Source organism: Filicampus tigris, chromosome 7 (assembly GCF_054856515.1).
Source record: "Filicampus tigris isolate MCC_2025a chromosome 7, RoL_Ftig_1.0, whole genome shotgun sequence".
In the NCBI taxonomy this organism is placed as follows: Eukaryota; Metazoa; Chordata; class Actinopteri; order Syngnathiformes; family Syngnathidae; genus Filicampus; species Filicampus tigris.
This window is the reverse complement of record NC_141223.1, coordinates 1,067,693-1,088,663: the sequence shown is the minus strand read 5'-3', so window position 1 is coordinate 1,088,663 and position 20,971 is coordinate 1,067,693. Positions and strand designations below refer to the sequence as shown.

The 20,971-nt window shown below is 40.8% G+C and overlaps 3 protein-coding genes and 1 long non-coding RNA gene across 7 annotated transcripts; 2 read left to right on the top strand and 2 right to left on the bottom strand.

Annotated features, from left to right (window-relative positions):
- Nucleotides 1-173: 173 nt before the first annotated feature.
- Nucleotides 174-8,184, bottom strand: LOC147144294 (uncharacterized). Its single transcript, XR_015087343.1, has 4 exons — nt 8,064-8,184; nt 6,166-7,975; nt 6,026-6,074; nt 174-2,041 (listed from the first exon to the last, which is right to left on the bottom strand). It is a non-coding gene; the product is annotated as an uncharacterized LOC147144294 (long non-coding RNA).
- LOC147144293 (protein phosphatase 1 regulatory subunit 14A-like) lies at nt 252-9,163 on the top strand. 2 transcript variants are annotated; one of them, XM_086034823.1, is made up of 5 exons: nt 252-384; nt 1,775-1,989; nt 6,191-6,271; nt 7,078-7,110; nt 7,643-9,163. In XM_086034823.1, coding segments are annotated over exons 1-5 (468 nt in total). In that variant the 5' UTR covers nt 252-383; the 3' UTR covers nt 7,781-9,163. The 2 variants fall into 2 exon arrangements, with proteins under 2 accessions (XP_085890949.1, XP_085890948.1); XM_086034822.1 differs by lacking the exon at nt 252-384 and having other exon boundaries at nt 1,399-1,989; nt 7,643-9,162.
- Nucleotides 8,409-12,137, bottom strand: LOC147144292 (transmembrane 4 L6 family member 1). Its single transcript, XM_086034821.1, has 5 exons — nt 11,578-12,137; nt 10,733-10,801; nt 10,123-10,277; nt 9,601-9,793; nt 8,409-9,256 (listed from the first exon to the last, which is right to left on the bottom strand). The coding sequence occupies exons 1-5, from the start codon at nt 11,752-11,754 to the stop codon at nt 9,236-9,238; spliced, it is 615 nt and encodes a 204-aa protein (XP_085890947.1). The 5' UTR covers nt 11,755-12,137; the 3' UTR covers nt 8,409-9,235.
- A 2,386-nt stretch (nt 12,138-14,523) lies between these two features.
- Nucleotides 14,524-19,398, top strand: rhbdd1 (rhomboid domain containing 1). Of its 3 annotated transcripts, none has more exons than XM_086035693.1 (8): nt 14,524-14,611; nt 15,494-15,668; nt 16,535-16,814; nt 17,680-17,812; nt 17,886-17,974; nt 18,567-18,617; nt 18,701-18,826; nt 19,073-19,398. In XM_086035693.1, exons 2-8 carry the CDS (start codon nt 15,516-15,518, stop codon nt 19,183-19,185), a joined length of 945 nt encoding a protein of 314 aa, XP_085891819.1. In that variant the 5' UTR covers nt 14,524-14,611; nt 15,494-15,515; the 3' UTR covers nt 19,186-19,398. The 3 variants fall into 3 exon arrangements, with proteins under 3 accessions (XP_085891819.1, XP_085891820.1, XP_085891821.1); XM_086035694.1 differs by having other exon boundaries at nt 14,534-14,611; nt 15,497-15,668; XM_086035695.1 differs by lacking the exon at nt 14,524-14,611 and adding an exon at nt 14,644-14,792 and having other exon boundaries at nt 15,497-15,668.
- Nucleotides 19,399-20,971: the final 1,573 nt, after the last annotated feature.

Below are 20,971 nucleotides of genomic sequence, written 5' to 3'. Positions count from 1 at the left end.
ACTACACATGACGTTTTCCAAACAAAATCACTTTTATTGATTAAAAAAATAAATCTATGTAACATACTTTCCTTACAGTGAGAACGGGAACAATGAAACGTTGTGATAGGCAGTTAAGTCTCCATTTATTTGATATGTTCGAATTTCAATTGAAACTCAAAATGGACGCCCCCGTACGCATACCACGTGATGAGTCCTAGCCAATGAGTGAAGAGTATTGCTCATCATGAAAAACGTAAATAAAGTACACTCCTGTTGTGTACGGAAATCGGGATGACAGACTGTACAATTATATTTGCAGATATTTTTTATTTTATTTTGTATGGTACACGGTATTTTATTGTTTAGTATGAATATTACAACAATAACACGTGGTGATTTTCAGTTAAGTCACCGATTTATTATGCCTTTCTTTCTTTCTTTCTTTCTTTCTTTCTTTCTTTCTTTCTTTCTTTCTTTCTTTCTTTCTTTCTTTCTTTCTTTCAAAGAAGAAACCATATTTGGACGCCACACAGCTATCACATGACTTGTCACAACCAATCAGCAAAGATTATTGCTCATCATGAAAAACGCATTAAAAAACATATTTATCAACCATGAATAGAAATACTGTACAATTATTATCACGAATGTCTATATACAATTGTAAAAAAGGACTATAACAAGTAGTTAGCAATCATTTACGTGGGTAAAATAAAATTAAAAATGAGAGTATTTCATTGAGTATCTCTTTTTAGCTCCTAAAATAATCTAATATTAAATGCTATTCAAGAGTCGTTAAGTACAGTACAAGGTTTATGCATCACGTTCAGTTAGGAGTCATACCGGCTTTCTGGCTTTTAATTGACATTTTAACTGACAATACAGTAACCTAGGCTTTGTCAATTTAATAACGAATAAAAAAAACAGACAAAAGAAATAGCAGACTTTCCAGTTCAGTTTAATCGTCATATACAATGATTATACTATGATTATGTTGATACATATAAAGACTTGAAATAAACAACTTCAAGCATATCAAAAATCTTTTTTTTTTTTTTTTTTACAATTTTCAGAGACTCATCTTTCTATCTTTTATTGCCATATTGAGTAATAACCACGCGTGTACTTGTTAAATTGAGCCCGCAGGTGACGCTGTTGCTGCCTTTTCCATATTTTTTTCAAATGCAAAATAGGCACTTGGACCTCGGGAGCATGCCTTCTGCTGCCCGAAAGTCTAGTCGTCAATTAGACAATATAAAAACGAAATCAGTATTATAGTAGCACTCCGACCGTAAATTGAATTAGTATGAAGTTAGTTATTCTGTAGTTTCGATTGAATATCATTTAATTGAAAGTGAAATAAGAAATTCCCATTGTTGGCTGCGTCGAAAGTCAGAGAGAGTACCGCCGGTACTGTCCCGATTTCCCACAGCCTTTGAAGGCACCGCGCGCGAGTCACCGCGTGCGTGGTTCCCCACCCTGCTGCCTGCTGCCTGCTGCCTGCTGCCTCCTCTTGTCTCCTCTCCTCACTCCTCAGTCCTGTGTGTGTGCACGCGCCTCCGCCACAGTCTGCATCCTTTGCTTATCATTACCTTTATACCTTTATTTTCCTGTATTTTTTTACATTAGTTTTCATACTCACTTTTGTTCACGCCTCAACTAAAACAACACCCACGGTGTTAGTTCCTGTTGTTATTATTCATTATTGTAGAAAAGCAGTACTTAAGTCTTTCTCTTCGTGTCTGCGCCTTCCCGATGGCGGCGAACCGGGTGGGGCGGCGGGTCAACAAAGTGTGCAACCAGCAGTCACCCAACCGGGCCCGCGGCGGCAGTGGAGGCGGCGGCGGCGGCGGCGGCGGCGGCGGCGGCGGGCGTGAGCCGGGCGGCCACAGCCTGCAGCGGCGCCAGGCTCGAGTCACCGTCAAGTACAACCGCAAGGAGCTGCAGAGGAGGCTGGACGTGGAGAAGTGGATCGACTGCGGCCTGGACGAGCTCTTCAGGGGCCGGGTGAGTGCTGGACTTGTGACGTGCATGGCCCCGCTCAACTCAACTGCCGTTGCTAACCACAATAGTAGCACAGAGACATTTAGGAAACTCTCTGACAAATCAAAGTGCGGAGGGCTTTAAACGAGTTCCCGATCGTCGTAGTAAAGATGATCTTAGGTGACTACTAACTGCTGTACTACCACAATATGACTACAACTCCAATCAGTACCACCACTACTACTACTACTACTACTGAGCACCGCCCCGCCACTACTGCAATATTACTACTGTAGTTCTCTTACAATATTACTACTACTACTACGCCAATTAGTATTACTACTACCTACAACTACTACTATTACTACTGTAACACTATTGCAACTACTGACTACTATTACAACTTGGACTATTACTACAATTACACTGCTGCAAATACAATTAGTACTACTACACTACTACTACTACTACTACTACTACAGCAATTAGGATGACTACTACACTACTACTACCCAAATTTATTCTACTGCTATACTATTGCTACAACTTCAATAAGTACTATGGCTGCAACTACTACACTACTACTACACAATTAATTCAAATACTATCATTGCCGCTCCTACAAATGGTACTGCTACCACTACTACCAATATAACAACACTATAACTTCTCCATTTATTTTACAAATACTCTACAGTAATTACCACTACTAATACTCAAATTGCTACGACCAAATGCTGCTGCCACAGCTATTGTACTATTACAAACACTCTACTGCTGCAAGCACTTGTATTACTACTACTACTATTACTTCTTATACTACTACCACACTTGTACAATTACTAATACTAATACTCCAATTAGCACTACTACCCTAATTATTACAACTACACCAGTACTAATCCAATAAGTACTGTGACTAAAACAATTACTACTACTACTATTAATTGCATTAGTTATTGTTCGTAAAAGTCGACCATGAGGTCATGCGGAAGTTGATTGTCCGTGCGGATGAAAATGTCTTACTGCCTGTCACGATACGTAAATAAAGAGATTGTTAGTAAAAAAATAAATAAAAAAAGTTCAAGATGACGAGAACGTGCAGTAGAAACGTTGTTAAAGATCACACGGAGGATTGGCAGCGTGTTTGCCGTGTTCAGAGTGGACACAAAGTGAAGCTGACAGCGCAGACGCAGCTGCAGGGTGTGTGCGCGTGCGTGCGTGCGCGCGCGTGCGCGCGCGATTTTGTGCAGACATCCAAGCAGCACTTTTTGACATCACACGAAGGACATTTTGGTCCGTTGACTTTAGCTTGCTACTCGCCGTGGTCAGCTTGAGTGTTTCTATCGCGCAGTATCAAGTAATAAACCAACAGTTTCGCTATTGCTATGACAACACACTATTACCACTACAAGTACTGCTACGACCTTAGTACTAATACTAACAACAAGATTACTATTGCGGTATTAATATTTGTAATACCACATTACTGCTGCATGTACTACTGCAGTACCACAAACACACAACTGCTACGAAAGCTATTCCTTCTATTTTTGACTACTTTTACCATCACTTTTACCATCATATTGCTACAAGCACAAATACTGCTGCGACAGAAAGACTGCTAGTAAGTACAATTACTAGCAACCTGCCCTCTACTAGTACTACTACTGTACTATAAACATTCTAGTCATTCTAGCAGTACAATCGCAACGCACTTTTATTACCGGTACTACTTTGACGACTACCACGTGGACTTCTTCGACGGCGAATAATACAATATTACTTCCACTACTACTGCTAATATAATATCACCACCAGCACCACTACTGCTTCTGTTATCATATAGTACTACTAATTTTGCCACTAGTACTACTTCTGCAGCAGTACTATTAGTCTCTAGAATGCATTTTCTAATTATGTGAAACATTTTGTAATGGAAAGTTGTCAATATACTTCCCGAAGTTGAGTTTGAATACTGTTGATGTTTTGATCTACTCGAATCATATCAACTGTTTCCTTTTTTTTTTTTTTTAAATCAGACTCTTGAATGCGTTTGATTTAAAAACCTGGCCCTCCGGGGACGGTGTGGTTGTTAATGCGTGCGAAACAGGAAAAAGGCTTTAGATTGATCATGTGACCGTCCAAACGGTCGTCTTTGTTCATCTCACACACGCACGCGCGCGCACACAGTGATGCATAATAGATGAAGGGATGGAGGAAGACAATTATTTGTCCCCTGATGTTAGCCAGTTAATGTGTGTGTGCGTGTGCGTGTGTCCAGTGCTAAATAGATAATTACATCTGGCCGTTTGCTTCATTTCCTGTCAGACGTCCCATCTGCGGTCATACACACACTCGCAGACACCCACACAAGTGAGACGCACACACATCAATATGAATACACGTTCTATACAAGACATATAAGTACACTCACTCACAAAAATACAAGTACACAAATGTATACATACACAAGCAGACATAAATACACACATGGTCACAGTAATCCATCAGTGTGTACTGCGTCTCACAAACAAACACACACGCACACACACCGGCGACGACGCGCTAACACTTGGCGCTGGTTTGGGTGAGGATGTTCCACTGGTGATGTCATAGTGACGATGAGAGCGTTTGTCCAGTGAATCGGCAATCAATGAAGCAATGGGGCGGGCCAGCCAATCGGGGAAGCCTCCGACATGCAAATCAAGACCAACGCAAAGAAGAAGACAGATGCTAACGGCTATTACTGCTATTGATTGATTAGCGTGACATCTGTCTGTGGTGTGTGTGTGTTGTCAGTGATGGACCCTCCTCCCCCATTCATTCATTTCCCCCCACCACACGCACACATACTACACTACTACTACTTTTAGTATTACTGCTATTACTGTGAATACGACTACTGTTTGTGTCTCCACTAATAGTCCTACCGCTACTGTTCCATCGCTACTACTAAACTACTATCACCGCTACTACTACTTGTTAGGGCTGGGAAAAAAAAAAAAATCGTATCGCGATGTATCGTGAAACTTTTATGCCGATACCAAGTATCGATACGTTGATGAAGTATCGATAATTTCGATACTTTGTCATATTTTATAGGTTCTATAACATACTTTTGGAACATTTGAGATCCTTAAAGTTGAGCTTTGTGAATGGAGTTTTATTTATTGCACTCTTGTGTTGATGCACTTTTCAGACGTGACTCTTGACTAAATGTCAAATGGCACTTCAGTTAAAACTTTGAAACACGTGACTCATTTTTATAAAAATGTCAATCAATATTTTTATAATATGGAAGTATCGCAATATGTATCGGATCACAACCCGACAATCGGGATCCGTATCGGATCGGGACAAAAGTGGGCCGTCCCAACCCTACTACTTGTGATGCGAAAATGTCTATATGATGAATGTGGGACCTGTATTAAAGTCTTTGTTGCAGCTGGTCCTGTTTTTCCTAGTTTGGACCTTCCCCCACACACACGAGTCAGCATTAACGAGGTCAAATGGCGCTTCTATTATGGACCAACGCGCAGATTAGCGTGTGCGCGAGCGTGCCTGTGTGTATAGCGACACTTGCTGACACCACAAATCAGTCAGTGAACAATAATCTGAACACATACACACTCCATCAGTTGGACGTTATGACGTCATACTGATGTCTGCGGCAGATAAACAACAGGGGGCGGAGCCTCCGCACAAACACACACACCTGCTACTCTCTGATGATTTGGGTGACCAAGTTGTGTGGTCACCTCAAAAGTTATGTTTGTTGCAATAATAACAATAATGTCATAGTTGCTCGAGACTATCACTCATCAGTCATCAGCATTCAGCACACTGTTTTGACACACACACACACGTGTCTTTGGCTTTTGACCATATAGGGACAGAACCGACTGTGAGAATGGAACAGGAAACAGCAATGCGGCAAAGGAATGGCAAATAAACCCACACTGCATGTGTGTGTGCGTGTGTGCGAGAGAAAGTGATAAAGTGGGAAAGGTAAACACGCGCACTTGCACACATGCGCAGACGAGAGCATGAAACGTACCTGCCGCTGTGGCTCGCTTTCATCTCCCTTCTGTTGAATTTGTCTCCCTCTGTAGGCACACACAGGAAGTGCAATTAGCACATTTTGCATTTTTGGCACATTGAGCACATTGTGTGCTAGGCTAATTATTGTGGACTGACAGTTGTTGTTGTTGATGATGATCAGGAGGAGGACATGCCTGAGGAGGTGAACATCGACCATCTTCTGGACCTGGACACGGACGCTGAGAGGACGCGCAGACTGCAGGTGGCGCTCTTCTTCTCCTTTCCTTGACTTCATTAAAGACACGTCATTGTTAGCTTTTCTCCTGAGGCGGAATCTGGAATGTGTCATTTTCATGGAAGTTGGTCGTCGGAAACGCTAACGGAAGCCCGTTTAAAAGGATGGTCGGAGCGGCCTATAGACGATTGCTATTTGCTGCGGCCGGACAAAATGGCGGATAAAGGCGGAAGGCGGAAGGCTACCCTGGCTGTAGGCGACAAACGGACTGCACATTTTTAGTCAAATTCCCAGCTCTAATTAAAACTAACAGCACCACTAGTGCTACTAATAATAATACAATTAATACTACTAGTACTACTACTATATAGTACTACTACTGCGAACATTACTACACTGCTACTACTAATACTACTGTTACTGCTATTAATTCTACTGCTACTGTTATTACACTACTACCGTAACTACCACTACTATCACTACTACTGATTTGACTACTTCCCTTATTCCAACACGAGTACAACTATAACCACCACTAATATTACTACTGCTACCTCTACGATGACTACAACTACACTAATACTACAATTATCACCGCAGTAGACTGCTTCTACAACCACTATTCTAATAACACGCTATTACTGCAATCCTTCTACTTTGACTGCCATTGCGCCTACTAATATACCTTAGTACTATTTTTACTACTACTAAACCTAGGATTACTATTTCTAATACACTACTACGATTACTAGCTCTTACCTATTGAAATGTCCAGAATCAATTTCATTGTGATGCGTTGTATGTGTGTGTGTGTGTGTGTGTGTTCATTCCAGGAGATCCTTCACTCGTGCAACAACAACACAGAGGTACGCGAAACATCGCAGCTTTCAACATGTTGTAATAATTTTGATGCACAGTATTACCATCGAAGTATTGTGGTCCCTCAACTCGCGAATGCCACAACTATCAAGTTTTTCAAGTTTTGAGACGTCCCTCGGTCCATTTTTACTTGGTGTTGCGAGCAGAAAAAAAAGACATGTTGTGCATTTTAGAAAAAAGGACAGGTTGTGTGTTCAACCAAACCACATAACTTTGTCTTACAAAAGTTTGTTAGCTTAATGCTAACTCATAATGCGAAACATCATAGATGGGCTAACAAAAATAGTATCAATATTCGGGTAGTTTTAAACCTTTAAATTGCTGATATATGAACGCAAACAGTACACAACAAATATGGGCGGAGCATGTCACAAACACACAGGCATATATTCTTTATCCTTTGCAAAAACAACTAGTATCACCGCGGCTTAGTTGCAACGTCTTCTTTGTGATTCATCGCCAAATGTACGTGTAGTGTGTTTGTATGTATTACTGTATGTGTGTGTGTGGTCCTGGCAGGTATTCATCAGCGACTTGGTGGCCAAACTTCACGGCCTCCAGAAGCAGGAGGAGCTGCACAACGACGGCATCGACCTACCGCAGCTGCACATCTATCCCGCCCGCCCGGGATCGGCCGACAGGGAGGTGCTGCACTGAAGTGGGAGGAAGCCAGCGTACCCCTTCTACTAACCTCGCCTGGGCCACTTGCCAGGAGGGAGCTGGACTACAAAACGAGCGCACCCAAATCCCACATCCATCCACCTGCAAGTGTTTTGAGTCAGTCCAAACACCTTCGCCGTGAGGCAAAACAAACGCACCCCCCAAAAGACATCTCCCAGAACCAGCAAGAACCTCGAAGCACAACAAGAAGTGGATCGTCACAACTTTGATGCTGATCCAAAACCAGTCATTTTGCACGACAAGCAATCTGATCACTTACTTGGTTTTTCTTCCATTTTTGACGGGTTTCATTTCCTGGTTTCACTGACAAGCACACGCACGCACGCGGACACGCACTCTCACTCACACACGTCTGTTTGAACTGTAAACGTGTGATGTCATCTCATAGACCTTCACAAGGCTGCGTGTGTGCGTGCGTGTGTGTGCGTGGCCTCTTCATGTTTCGCACACAAACATTTATCACATACTTCAGCCTCAAGCCTTGTTTACTGCCACCCACACACGCACACACACACACTTAAAATATACACTTTATACATAGCACACACACACACACAGTTAATGATATGCAAACACAATGCATACACACATTAGTGTGGTCCAAACTTTCCAGCTGTGTTCGTACATGTTTTGAAATAAATAATAATTAGGAAAAAAAAACGTTGAAAGGATTCCCGTTAAACTTGTATTTTATTTTGTGATTTAGCCGTGGTTCATAACCGTGTCAACTGATCGCTGCCACCTACAGTGGCACGGAAACAGGAGTTCCGAACAATTGACCAAAATGAATCATTTGGCTGACAGAAAAAAATTAAATGTAGTTTACAAAATGAGGAAAAAATAAGGTTAAAGTATATTTTGAGTCATGAGGTTTTACAGAGGTGGAAACAGCACCATCCGCTGGCGTAATTCTGTACTGCCAGTCACAAGCGTAAACGAGAGGATGCGAATGGAACTAAAATGCTGCATTTCATTCATATGAACACGTTGTAAATATGTTTGGAACAACTTGTTAACTTAAAAATAATATTTAATTCAAAATGCAAAAATATGTATACATAATAAACATTAAAAATAAATAGTTAAATTAAGGAAGATTTATAACACCATTGAATAATACGTGATTTAAAAAAAAAGTAAAAATGTATGAATGATCATGATCGTAGAATCAACATTAAAAAAATAAAGAAACAGGTTTAATCAGCAATTACTAACAACAAATAAATACTTCTATTTGGACCTGCAATCATGTCAGTATTTTCTAATCAAATCAACGTGAATGAATGATGAAGTTATGTACAAAAAGTTCATGACACATCGATAAGCTTATTTTCTTCAAGTTTCGACCTCTTAATTCAGCTTCATTGGTTGGAAAGTGCATCAGTCAATAAAAAGGATTTGTTTTAAAGTGGCGTTGACGTCATCGTGATGTCACACCAAAACGGGGCCCAACTGAAACACACAAACGTAAATACTCTTAATATGGGCTTGACAAAATGTTTTGTTGAAAGGCCACATATGACTTTTATGTCAGCGTGGAGATGAAAATGAGAAATAGATAAGTTCATTTGGACAAAATGCGAGATGATTCATTCTATCTTAATTGTATTAATTATAATTCATGTGAATATAGTTAATTAGCCAACCACTTGCACTTGGATGCAAAACAGCCAATTTTATCCATTCATTACATTATATTATTTCTAATGAAATAAATGATAAATATAATAATAATATTTACAAATAATAATACATATTTTTTGAAAGACATATTTTTGAAATGATCCAGTATGTACCTTCTTGTCGCCCGCGCCGCGTCCCAAGATGACGCCCAACAGGGTGTTGATGACGTTGGCGGCGCAGAGGAGCGCCTGCAGCCCACTGGCGCCCCCTAGTATGCTGAAGAGAACTACATTCCACTGGACCACACCCTTGGGTTCCAAACACACACCCGACCACAGACTTGTGTTGTATAGGTACCCGGCGTCCCTATAGCAAAGTAATAGTAGTAAGGTCAGTAGTAAGTCCTGTAGTAGCAGCACTAGTAACATTTTTTCCAACTAGTGTCTTTCCACTATTTCTCGGTAGCATGCGACAACTTTGGCATACTAGTAGGACAACTGCATAGCGAGACAAAACTACTGGTGGGCCTTTTGGTGTCACGAGAAGGCTCCAGGAGGTCTGCAGGAATAATTATCATGGATAGTGTATGTGCGTGCGTGTACAAGTTAGCGTGTATCCGTGTGAGCACAAACGTGTGTGCGCGCACGCGCGCGCGAAAGCGTGTCTACGTGCGTGCGTGCGTGTGTGTTTGTTACCTGTCGGCGGTGGGCTTAAGCGGTACGCCCCAGGCTGGTCCACTCGTAGTGTTGTAGAGACAAAGAGGACCTTGGACCAGCCCTGTGACGCTAACCAGACAACACAAGGCAGAAGACAGCAGACACGCGCACGAGTACAACGCCTGGCGCAACATCTGCAAACACACGCACACACACAAACAAACAACAATTACTACAACTACCAGTTCTATCAATATAATAGTACTACTACTACTGCGCACTGTTATTACGTTCTCCTGCAAAATGACAAACATGTACCGGTAGTTAGCCCACTCTAGATGTCCGTGGCTCATTAAAGTAAGCAAGAAGTGTGTACTATTAGAAATACACTATTCCTATTTCTAATATAAAACTAGCATTACTACAGACAACCAATACTTCTAACATGCTACTACTATTACTACTACTATTAGTAATACAGTCCTATTATTAATTCAGACTAGTACTTCAAAGATACTATCACTAATACTGCACACTCCTATTTCTACTTCCATAGAAACAAAAGAGTACTCCAAATACGCTATAACTTTTTGCAACGAGGACTACAATGGGTCATTTCCAATTCCTTGTGATGAGCGTGCAGCGTCACCTGAGTCCTGAAGGCGCAACATCCCGGCGTGTGACTGCTCTGCAAAAACGCTCGAGCGCCCAGCACAACCTGAGAAGACGAAAAAGGCAACGCCACGGCACATATCAGAGATGCAAGATGCGACTGACAACGCGCAAGCTACCGGCTGCATTTGACAACAATAGCCAATAACGCAATCTCAAAAACGGCGGCTGCTCACACAAGCTAAACACATGCGTTGCATTCGCCAGATAGGAATGATTAAAGCAACAGTTAGTACCGATGCGACACACTGTAAAAGCAAAGAAGAAACTAAAGCTGCGATATGCAAAAGGAAAATTATTTACAGCATTTCAACAAATTAACAAATTCAATCGACCATATGTAACAATGCCAGCAAATGAAGGAATTGATTGTAACAAGCTACTAATTGAAAAAAGAAACTAAATTAAGGCTACCAAATAAAAGGGACAAATAAATAAAAAAACAAACAAACAAAGGAACAAATGAAAGCGACATTATGTAACAACGTCATCAAATTACGGAGCCAAAGCAACAATTTGAAACAACACTAACAAATGAAGGGAAAAAATGAAAGCAACCATAATGTGATTTAACACAAGATGTTGCAACGCTACGTTAATGAACAAAATAAAAGCCGAAACATCTAACTATGCTCCCATATATGGCCAAGGGAAATTAAAGATGTCGTTCAAGTGGTTTTCCAAGCGCCACAAGAATGACGGAGGAGCCCAAACATCACAAGACGCAAGTACAAAGTCACACGGCCCCAACATGACGAAGGCGACGACCGTGATGATGATGATGATGATGATGATGATGATGATGATGGCGTGTGGTCTCACCAGGAGTCCGGAGCTCCAGAGTCCCGTGGCCCAGCAGGCCTCTCTGGTCACGTGAGCCTCCAACAGGAAGTGCACCTTCAGCTCCGGCAGCAGCAGCAGGAAGTTGGCCACGGCGCATACGGTCGCCAGGGCAACCAGAGCCACGCCCACGCAGCGCAGACACCTGGACACGCACATCTGCGCCGCGTCGCAGCAAAGCAACCAATTTGCTTCATGAAATAGAACATCTCCAAAACGCTGCCGCACATTCCCAAAATTCTTTTCACGATGAAATTCCTCAATTGAAGAGCTCTTTTACACGTTTACATTCAGCTTTCTCAATTCTTGACCAATTGAAACCATTCCGACTTCAAATTGTTAAGCTTATCTGGGACATTTGGGGAACTTGTTTCCACATTCCAATAATTCTTATATTCCCCACAATTGCACGCCTTTGACAATAAAAAGCCCCCAAATCAGAGATTTTTCACATATTGATCTCCTCTGTCCACATTTCTTGACCAATTCAAACAATTGCAACTTCAAACTGTTGAGCTCAGACAAGACATCTTGGCAACTATTTAGAACGTTCCCCAAATTCCAACATTTTCCCAACAAAATTCCCAAATTTAAAAGCTATTTTACTTAGTTACCAACTCCTTCAATATTTTTTTTTTCCAAACTATTCCCACTTCATGTCTCTCATTCTGCATTTCAACAATTCAGTTCATGGCACAGCATTTCAGTTCAACTCTTCGGCATTCACACGCAAGTTGGGAGACAAACCGCAATCCTCTAGTTGCTGCATTCATTTTTGTTGTTGTTATCATGAAACGCACACGTGCAGGTCCACTCACCATCTGATGGACGTCCACCTCGGAGTGGACCAGGAGAGGAAGCTGAGGTGTATATAGGAGGGCACGCACGCACGCACGCACGCACACACGCACGCACGCACACTACCTTATAAGGATGCAGGAAATGTCCTGTTTCCTTATAAGGAAGCGGGAAGTGTCCTGCGGTCAAAAATAACAGAGGGGGAAACACTTCCATCACACTGCACTGCCCCGCATTCGATCCCAAAACACATTAACGCGATATAGGGAGCCACGCTTCCATCACACCGACACGCTAACAAATTCAAGCATCATAATGGAACGACAACCGTAAAATATTGGCTGCACCCAACACATCAAAACGCAAAATGCAAAATGTAACGTTACCAAAACATAGAGGCTGAATTGGACAAAATGAATCATTTAAAGCAATAACATGTCACAAAAGCAGAAGCGATGCAACCTAATAATTTGCTGTGCTCAATTAAAGTAACAACACAATCTGAACACACTCATAAATAAAATCAAATTAACTCTATGTAACACATCAAACTAAAAATATCAAATGTAAAAAGCCAAAACATGTAACGATGCTACTGGGGTGGGGGAGTCTAACCCTAACCTGACAAATTCAATCAAAAACAACTTGCTAAATTCCACGCAGCGACCAAATTAAAGCAACAATGTGTAACAACGCAACGGCAAAACTGTGGCTGAATTTGAATCGCTGACTCAATTAAAGCAACACTATGTAACAATGCAAACTAAAATGACGGCCTGCATTTGACACAATGAGCAAATTAAAGCAACAACACAACCTGAACATATTGGCTGCGGTTGACGTCACGAAAAAAAATGAAATAATTTGGAAATACGCTACACGAAAAGTACTATCTAGCAAATGAGAACAACAATATATAAGAGCACTGTCAAAAACTTTTGTGGCCACGACTCAGCTCGACCTTGCCAGGCTCACTGCAGAAGAAGACAGAAGAAGACCTACTTTTGCGCTCAAATTTTTGTGGACCAGCCTGGGTGCCTCTTGCACTTTTAGCACCAGCGTCGGCACCACTGTAGCTGGTGCTTGTACTAAAAATACGCTTAAAGCTAGAAAATAGACACTTCGTGTTTTTCTATTTTCAGTTCTTCTTAAAATGTGTCGTCCAAGTTTGAGTCACGGCGTTGGCAGCAAAGGCTCATGGGAAAACTATCCCACATTTGACACTTAACTCACTGACGGCATCCAGCAACGTGTTCTCCGCCGTTAATGTCACATGAGCAAGCAGGAAGCGGCAGAAAGGTCCACGGCCACAGGATGATGAAACTTGCCCTATGCGCTGACAAAATGACCGTATACAAATGTGACATTTATGGGTGAGACGTGTTTTGTCGCTTACCTCGACAAATATCTCCAAGTGGTCATGCCCACTTTGTTACTTAGTTCGTGTCTTTCACACTAAACTCGAAAATATATATATTTTTTAAAGATGTACTTAATCTTGTTTTGGAATCAAACAAAGAAAAGTTTACTTGTGTCAGTGACACAAAGCGAAAAAAATAAATAAATTGAAACTGGCTAAATTCGAGAGCGGACCCGGTGGGATCACACTTCCCTTTTTTGGGAGAAAAAAAAATACAAATATGCTTAAGTAAGGGAACATTTTCACCTTAAAAAAAACAACCTCAAAACAACTGACACTCAAATTGAAAGAGACGTCAGAACCACCCAAGTAAGGAAGTGATGGCGTTAACGACAAACTTGTAACTATTTCAACCATTTTAACATAAAATAACTGATTAGCTTCTTAAATACTTTTAGATTTTTTGAACGACCTGTTACCCTGTGGTAGTTTGCTATGATTATGGATGCTGCTCCTTCTGGAATCTTGATTCTGCGGAAAGATGTGGAAAGAAGAGCCTGTTAAATCTGGATCCTAAAAAAAAAAAAAAAAAAAAAAAAAAGACAGAACATGAACACCATATTAAGATCAAGTCAAAAAACAAGAAAGCCGTTAAAATTATTTCTTTATGTGCTTTGTTTAATGTTTGTATTTGAAAATGCCCTTTCTCTTTTGTTATTTGATACGGTCAATAAAGATTGTTCAAAAAAAACGGGTCACTTCCTGGATTCGTTCACACGATTCGAAGAGCGTCACTTTGAATGCTTCCTCGGTAGCATTAGCATTAGCATCCGACGAAGTAACAGCACAGAACCGAAAGTAAGGCAATTTTCTATCTTCGACAACTATAGAACAGACAAGCACAAGTAGCTGCTTTGAGAACACAATCGGAAGATTTGTTATGAGTTTATTTCCTCGGTACACGAGTACTTTATAACTGTAAACCAAATGTTGTTCTGTAAAACGTAAACAAAACCGTACATTGCACCAGCTGATTACGGTATGGTAGACAAACGTTACAACGCATTTATTTGAGTGTTATTATTATTCATACGGAAAGGTGATGCAACGCAGTGTTAACTATCACGCTGTCTGTGCTGTTTGGAACGTGGGGAAAGGCACGAGGGAATATGAACAAAGTTACAAAGTTGAAACATTCGTAATGGGAGTGGGACAAGTCTAATCATTCAGTACATGTGTACAATCTAAAAACGTACCTGAAAATAATTATTAAACAAGAACGTGTAAATAAATGTTCGACGCCAAAATCGACAATAATTGAAAATATTAGACGAAAAAATAATTACATAAAAATAAATGTAGAATGAAAAAAAGTAAAATATATTAGTCACAAATACATTTAACAAAAACAAATTCAAATATTCGCAAAACATATCAATGTATTACAAAAATGAAAACAATACTACAAAGATTTCAGAAAATAATACAAAATATTAGATGGAAAAACGCACAAATATTGGACACGTGCATCAAAATATTAGCCAAAAAATATCAAATAGACAAACTGCCAAAAAAACAAAAAGATTTGTTTAAAAAAAACACAACCTTCCCACTGCCTTCTACTGATTGACTGTCCCATTTACTTGAATTTGAATATTATTTGCTTTGCATTAGTCACATGCAGCTTTTTCAGCAGATGGTCATGAATGGCAATTGACATTTTGTGTTGATGCTCCGAAGCAGGTCGCGGCAAATTTTGAGCATGCGGGGCCGTCACAGGAGCTCGCATCTGGGCCTGCTGCTGCTGCTCTCGCAGCTCTACCAGGTGGGCTTGAACAACATCCCCCCCGTCACCCTGGCCGTGCTGGGCCTCAACGCCTACCTCTTCCTCTTCCCCGTAGCGCCGCTCATGAAGGTACGCAACGCAGCTTCATCGGATCCAAATTTAAACTTAGAGAAGTCATATCCAAACAACCGGAACCGTACCAAAGTGCTGTACACCTTCTTTCAAACACACAGGATATAAAACTGACAAGATTTGACAAGATTTAAAGACATTTAATAAAAGCAAAGGAAAGAAATAAAAAGTAGCTTTCTGAAATCACTCTGTTAAGATCAGAACCGTAAAAAAAAAACAAAAAAAACAATCTAAAACCAAGAAAACACTGGATACCATAGCATAAGTTTAGAGTGGAGCGCTAAGCACATGAACAGTAATTGCATTTGTCTTTTTGATCAAAAACACACAAATATATAATAAATGAGAAAAAAAAAGAAAAGTAGACAAGAAAATAGAAAAGGTTGGAGAAAAATACTAAATGTTTGAAAGAAATATTCAAATAATAAAAATCTAAATAATATTAGATGAGAAAATACAAAATAAAAAAAATGAAATGAAAATATAGACATTATAAAATAAAACAGTTCATAAAAATGAACGGTATTAGATGAATAAATATTAAAAAATAAATAAATACGAGTATTGGACTAAAAATGTAAAGTATTTTAAAAATGATTCAAATATCAGAAAAATGCAATTATTAAAATGAGAAAATACAAAAATGTTAGAGTAAAAATATAAGACAAAAAACTGAAAAAATAAACCGATGAGACAATACATAGTTATTGAAAAAATACAAATTCTATCGATGGAGGAATACCAAAATATTCTTCAACTTCAAATGTATTATATGCGGATATGTTTTTTGTCGAAGTAGACTCCAGATAAAAACAAGGATTGCGACACGCTGACCTGTGACATGACGGCTCACCCCCCCGCAGGCGTGTGTGAGCGTCCAGCAGGCGTACTGGTGGGGCGAGTGGCGCCGCCTCCTCCTGTCTCCTTTCCACCACGCCGACGACATGCACCTCTACTTCAACATGGTGTCGTTCGTCATGAAGGGCATCCGTCTGGAACGCCGCCTGGGCGCCGTTTGGTTTGCGTACGTGCTGGCTGTCTTCTCGCTGCTGACCGGCGCCCTCTACCTGGCGCTGGAGGCGGGGCTCACCCAGCTGACCGAGGACCAGTCGTACAGCGCCGCCTGTGCCGTCGGATTCTCAGGTCGGACTTCTACCCAAATGAGATGCAATGAGATGATATTGACTGCGTTCGACCCAGCTAACAAATTCAAGCAACCGCACACAACAGAGTAACTAAACAGGCTGTATTTGACACCTGAAGTAGCCAAAAAGCATACCTAACTATGGAATGTACAGATACTCTATTTGGCCGAAGGAACAAACTGAAGCAACAAATCTGCATTAACAAAAATACTGGCTGCATATGACACAAAGAACACCTTGAAGCAACAATGTATAAACCCAAATAAACCCAACAGACTGAATTTGACACACAAAGTAGGTATAGCGTGTAAGATGGAACCTACAGATTTTGGGCTACATTTGGCAGAAGCAATAATACATCAAATGTATTTATTGCGTCCGACATAACTTACAGATTAAAGTAACAGTATGTAACAACGCAACTTAAACATATCGGCTGAATTGAACACAATGAACAAATTAAAGCAACAACACAACCCATACTTATTCGAAGCATTTAAAGCAACTGACAAATTAAAGCAATAATTATGTAACAATAGGATGTAAAATATTGCCCTCATTTGAGACAATGAACAAAGTAACAATAAGTAGCAACACAACCTAAACTTTGAAACAATTCACCAAATTGACACATTTAACAAATTTAACCTAGAAATATTGGCTGAATTTGACACAGTTGACAAATTAAGAATATGAAACCATGAAAGGCAGATTAAAAAAAAAAAAAAAAAAAATGTTATACCCACTGAACAAATTAAAGATAAAATACACGACAGAAACATTGACTGCATTCAGCAATGAGTGACAATGTGAAATGATCTTTGTATCGATTACGTATGAACATTTGTTCTGCTGTGTCTTAGGGGTGATTTTTGCATTGAAGGTGTTAAATAACCACTACCACCCCGGCGGCGTGACCTACGTGATGGGCTTCCCGGTGTCCAACCGCTACGCCAGCTGGGTGGAGCTGGTCCTCATCCACATCACAGCGCCGGGGTGAGTCCTCGTCGCTATGGAGCCAAGCGGCCAGCAGGGGGCGCCGTTGACCTTTCATATTCCTCCTCACCAGGACCTCCCTGATTGGTCACCTGGCAGGTATCCTGGTGGGCCTGCTCTACACTGCCGGACCGCTGAAGAAGATGATGAAGATGTGTGCTGGTGAGCCGGAGCATTTCGAACACAGCCTTGATATCCAAATTCAGGTTCATGTCGAGCCGGGCAACGAATTGACATTTAAATCCTGGTTTCAATTTTGGCTTCCCTCCATCGTGAAAACGTTATAAAATGATCAATGTGCAGAACGGCGCGGTGCATTTGCAATTCCCGACGTTGTGAAAGTGACCTGAATGCAACGTGTAGTTCTGCCTTCCCAGAATTCTGCCGTCCTTCAGCTCCCAGTTGAAGTTGACTGTAAAACTGACACACAAAACCCTCGACAATTAATTCCAATAATCTGTGTAAATTTAAACCCCAGAATGTTCAACCAAATTCCATCATTTTGTCAACTGATAGTCAGCTAGCTTCATGCTAACATGTAATAGAATAAAGGGGGCCCTAGGCTAACAGAAATTAGCATTGATGTAAAGCAACTTTTAAACAAGTCAGAGAAGCAACACATACAAACTAAGCACACAACAGTACTCAAGGACTTATACTTCTTCTACAGCTGTAGCTGTTGTGAAATGCCCTATATAAATATATTTGTATTCTATTGCATTGTACTATGTACTGTGTGTACTTTTCTCATCAGGGCTGATGTCATCCAGCAACTTCACATCCAGAACATACCACAGATCCTCAGGTAACACACTCACCATGTAATCCACTTTTCTTTTTTTTTTTTTTTAAATGACCCTGCACCAATCTCTCTGCGTGCGTGTGTAGGCTACAGCGGCAGACACTCCCAAAGTGATCAGTACACAGCGGATGACGGGACATCAACGTACACGGGCGGAATGACGGAGGAGGAGCAGCTGGCGGCGGCCATCAGGAACAGTCTCCACGAGACAGGTGGGCACGGGGGCTATAGAGATAGATTATTACCACAGTGACGACATTTCTCATTGAGAGCAAATAGCTCTAGAGGCTAATTTGGAGTCAATCACCAAATGGCAAGTAGCTAGTAGGCTACATTGTTACTCATATGGCAGCTAGCTAGCCAGTCGAGCTAAATAGCCGGTAGCACAAAAGCAGGAATAAAAAGCCAGAGTCTTTCTCGGAGCTAACAACATAGCGCTTTGCTAACGTGTTTTTCAGGACGCCACGGAGACGGTGCGGCTCGGTTTGCGGCTCCACCTCCATACGGCTTCCGCTTAACAGATGAGGAGCTTCGTGCCAGGAGGCTGATGCGATTGGACGGATTGACGTGAGAAAGAAAACAAGGAGAAGAGGGTTGGCGTACTTCTCCCACCACAAGTATTGGCCACGGAAACTGATGAGCTTTGGCCTTTTGGAAGCTGGAATGTCAAATTTGAGAAGCACTTTTTTCTATTCCCATCTTTTTTTGTCTTTTTATTTATTCGCTAATGGCTCCCGTGTGATCATTTACATTTGTAATAAAATCTTTTTGGGTTCCAGTCAAAGTACGGAAACAATACCAATGAAGTGCATTATGGCAACAGTCCGATGGAACCTTTTGTAGGACTGTTGTGTATTATAGCAGTTTTGTGGTCATTTATCAGGGCCAAAAGAAGGGGTAGTACTTTTCCAAAGTTCAGAAAACTTTGGGACGAGGTCTGCAGCACTGAACATACCTGATTGGAACCTTTTAATTCCAGGAACTACAAGTACCAAGAACTAAATTTGGAAATTTGATGCAACCCGCGCATATATCGTATTGTCCTGACAGACCAGTCTAAGCAAAACGTGTTGGTAGACTCTGATCTTTTTCATCTATGGTTTGTCACTTGAAGGAGCAGGTCGTCTGGGATGCATACACCCTTGGGCCCAAGGACTTCTACCCCTGTCAAACATCCCTCAAAGTCACATTCCATTCTCCACTATACAAAATTGTATGCGAGCGCTCGTGAATGTCTGCTGGTGAAAGGTGTATGGCATTTTTTTCAAACTCTGTGCCAGTGTGCCGCGAGATATTATCAGATGTGCTGTGGGAAATGATCAAATTTGTGTGCCTATGTGCGGTCTAGCGCCTGGCAGCGTAATCATGTCTTTACTACATTGTAGTACTCTTCCATACCAGCAGGGAGCAGCACAGCAGCAGGTAACTTAATTGTCTTTGTTTAGAGACAAGCGAATCAGTAACGCATTTTGATCCAAACAGGCCCATGTTTCACACTTAAGTATCAATATGAAACATTATAAAATACTTTTTTCTTTGTGTTTATTTAATTCCTATTCAAGACGTTATAATGTAACGTCATTCTTCAATATTAAAAAATGCGTATATAAACAATATAACACATTGTTAAAATAAGCTTTTTTTTTTTCAATATTTCAGATGGTAGTGTGCCGCGGGATTTTTTCAATGAAATAAATGCGCCTTGACTCCAAAACGTTTGAAAAACATTGGTGTATGGTGTGTGTGTGTTACACAAGACAGAGTTTCCTTTATTCCCTTACTTCGATTGTCATACGACTGCTTGCATGTGTAAAGACATTTAGCTGTTTGAGTGTGATGACCATAAATGTGTAATGCAATTACCGTCTGATCAACATATGGCTAACATATTGGCTAATATAAAGCCATCCATCTCAAGTCAGCATTTTCGATGTGTATTGTTCCAAATGTTAAACACGGAGCTGAGTGGATAACACAATGCCTCACATTTGTAAAAGTAGTTCCGTGTCTTCACTGGAACTTCTTGTTTGGTGAGGTACTACACTTACGTGTCAAGCGTTGGCTACGTTACATGCTAATTAATTAAAGACACATGATTAGCATGTGTCTGTTGAGAATGATGCGGTGATCGCCCGTGAGATCCAACAACTTCCTTAGGGTGGCGCACCTGTAGATGTCAGAAACGTCTTTTGAGTGGGGGAGGGAGGCCTTGATTGGTGCAAACCCTTTTTTTTTTTTTTTTTTTTTTTTTACAAAGTTTTCATATCAGATGCAAGTCAACTTTTCTAGATGAATTTTTGAGCTGATTCCGTATCTGCCCTCGATTTTTTCCCTCTACCACATCAAGTTGTCATAAT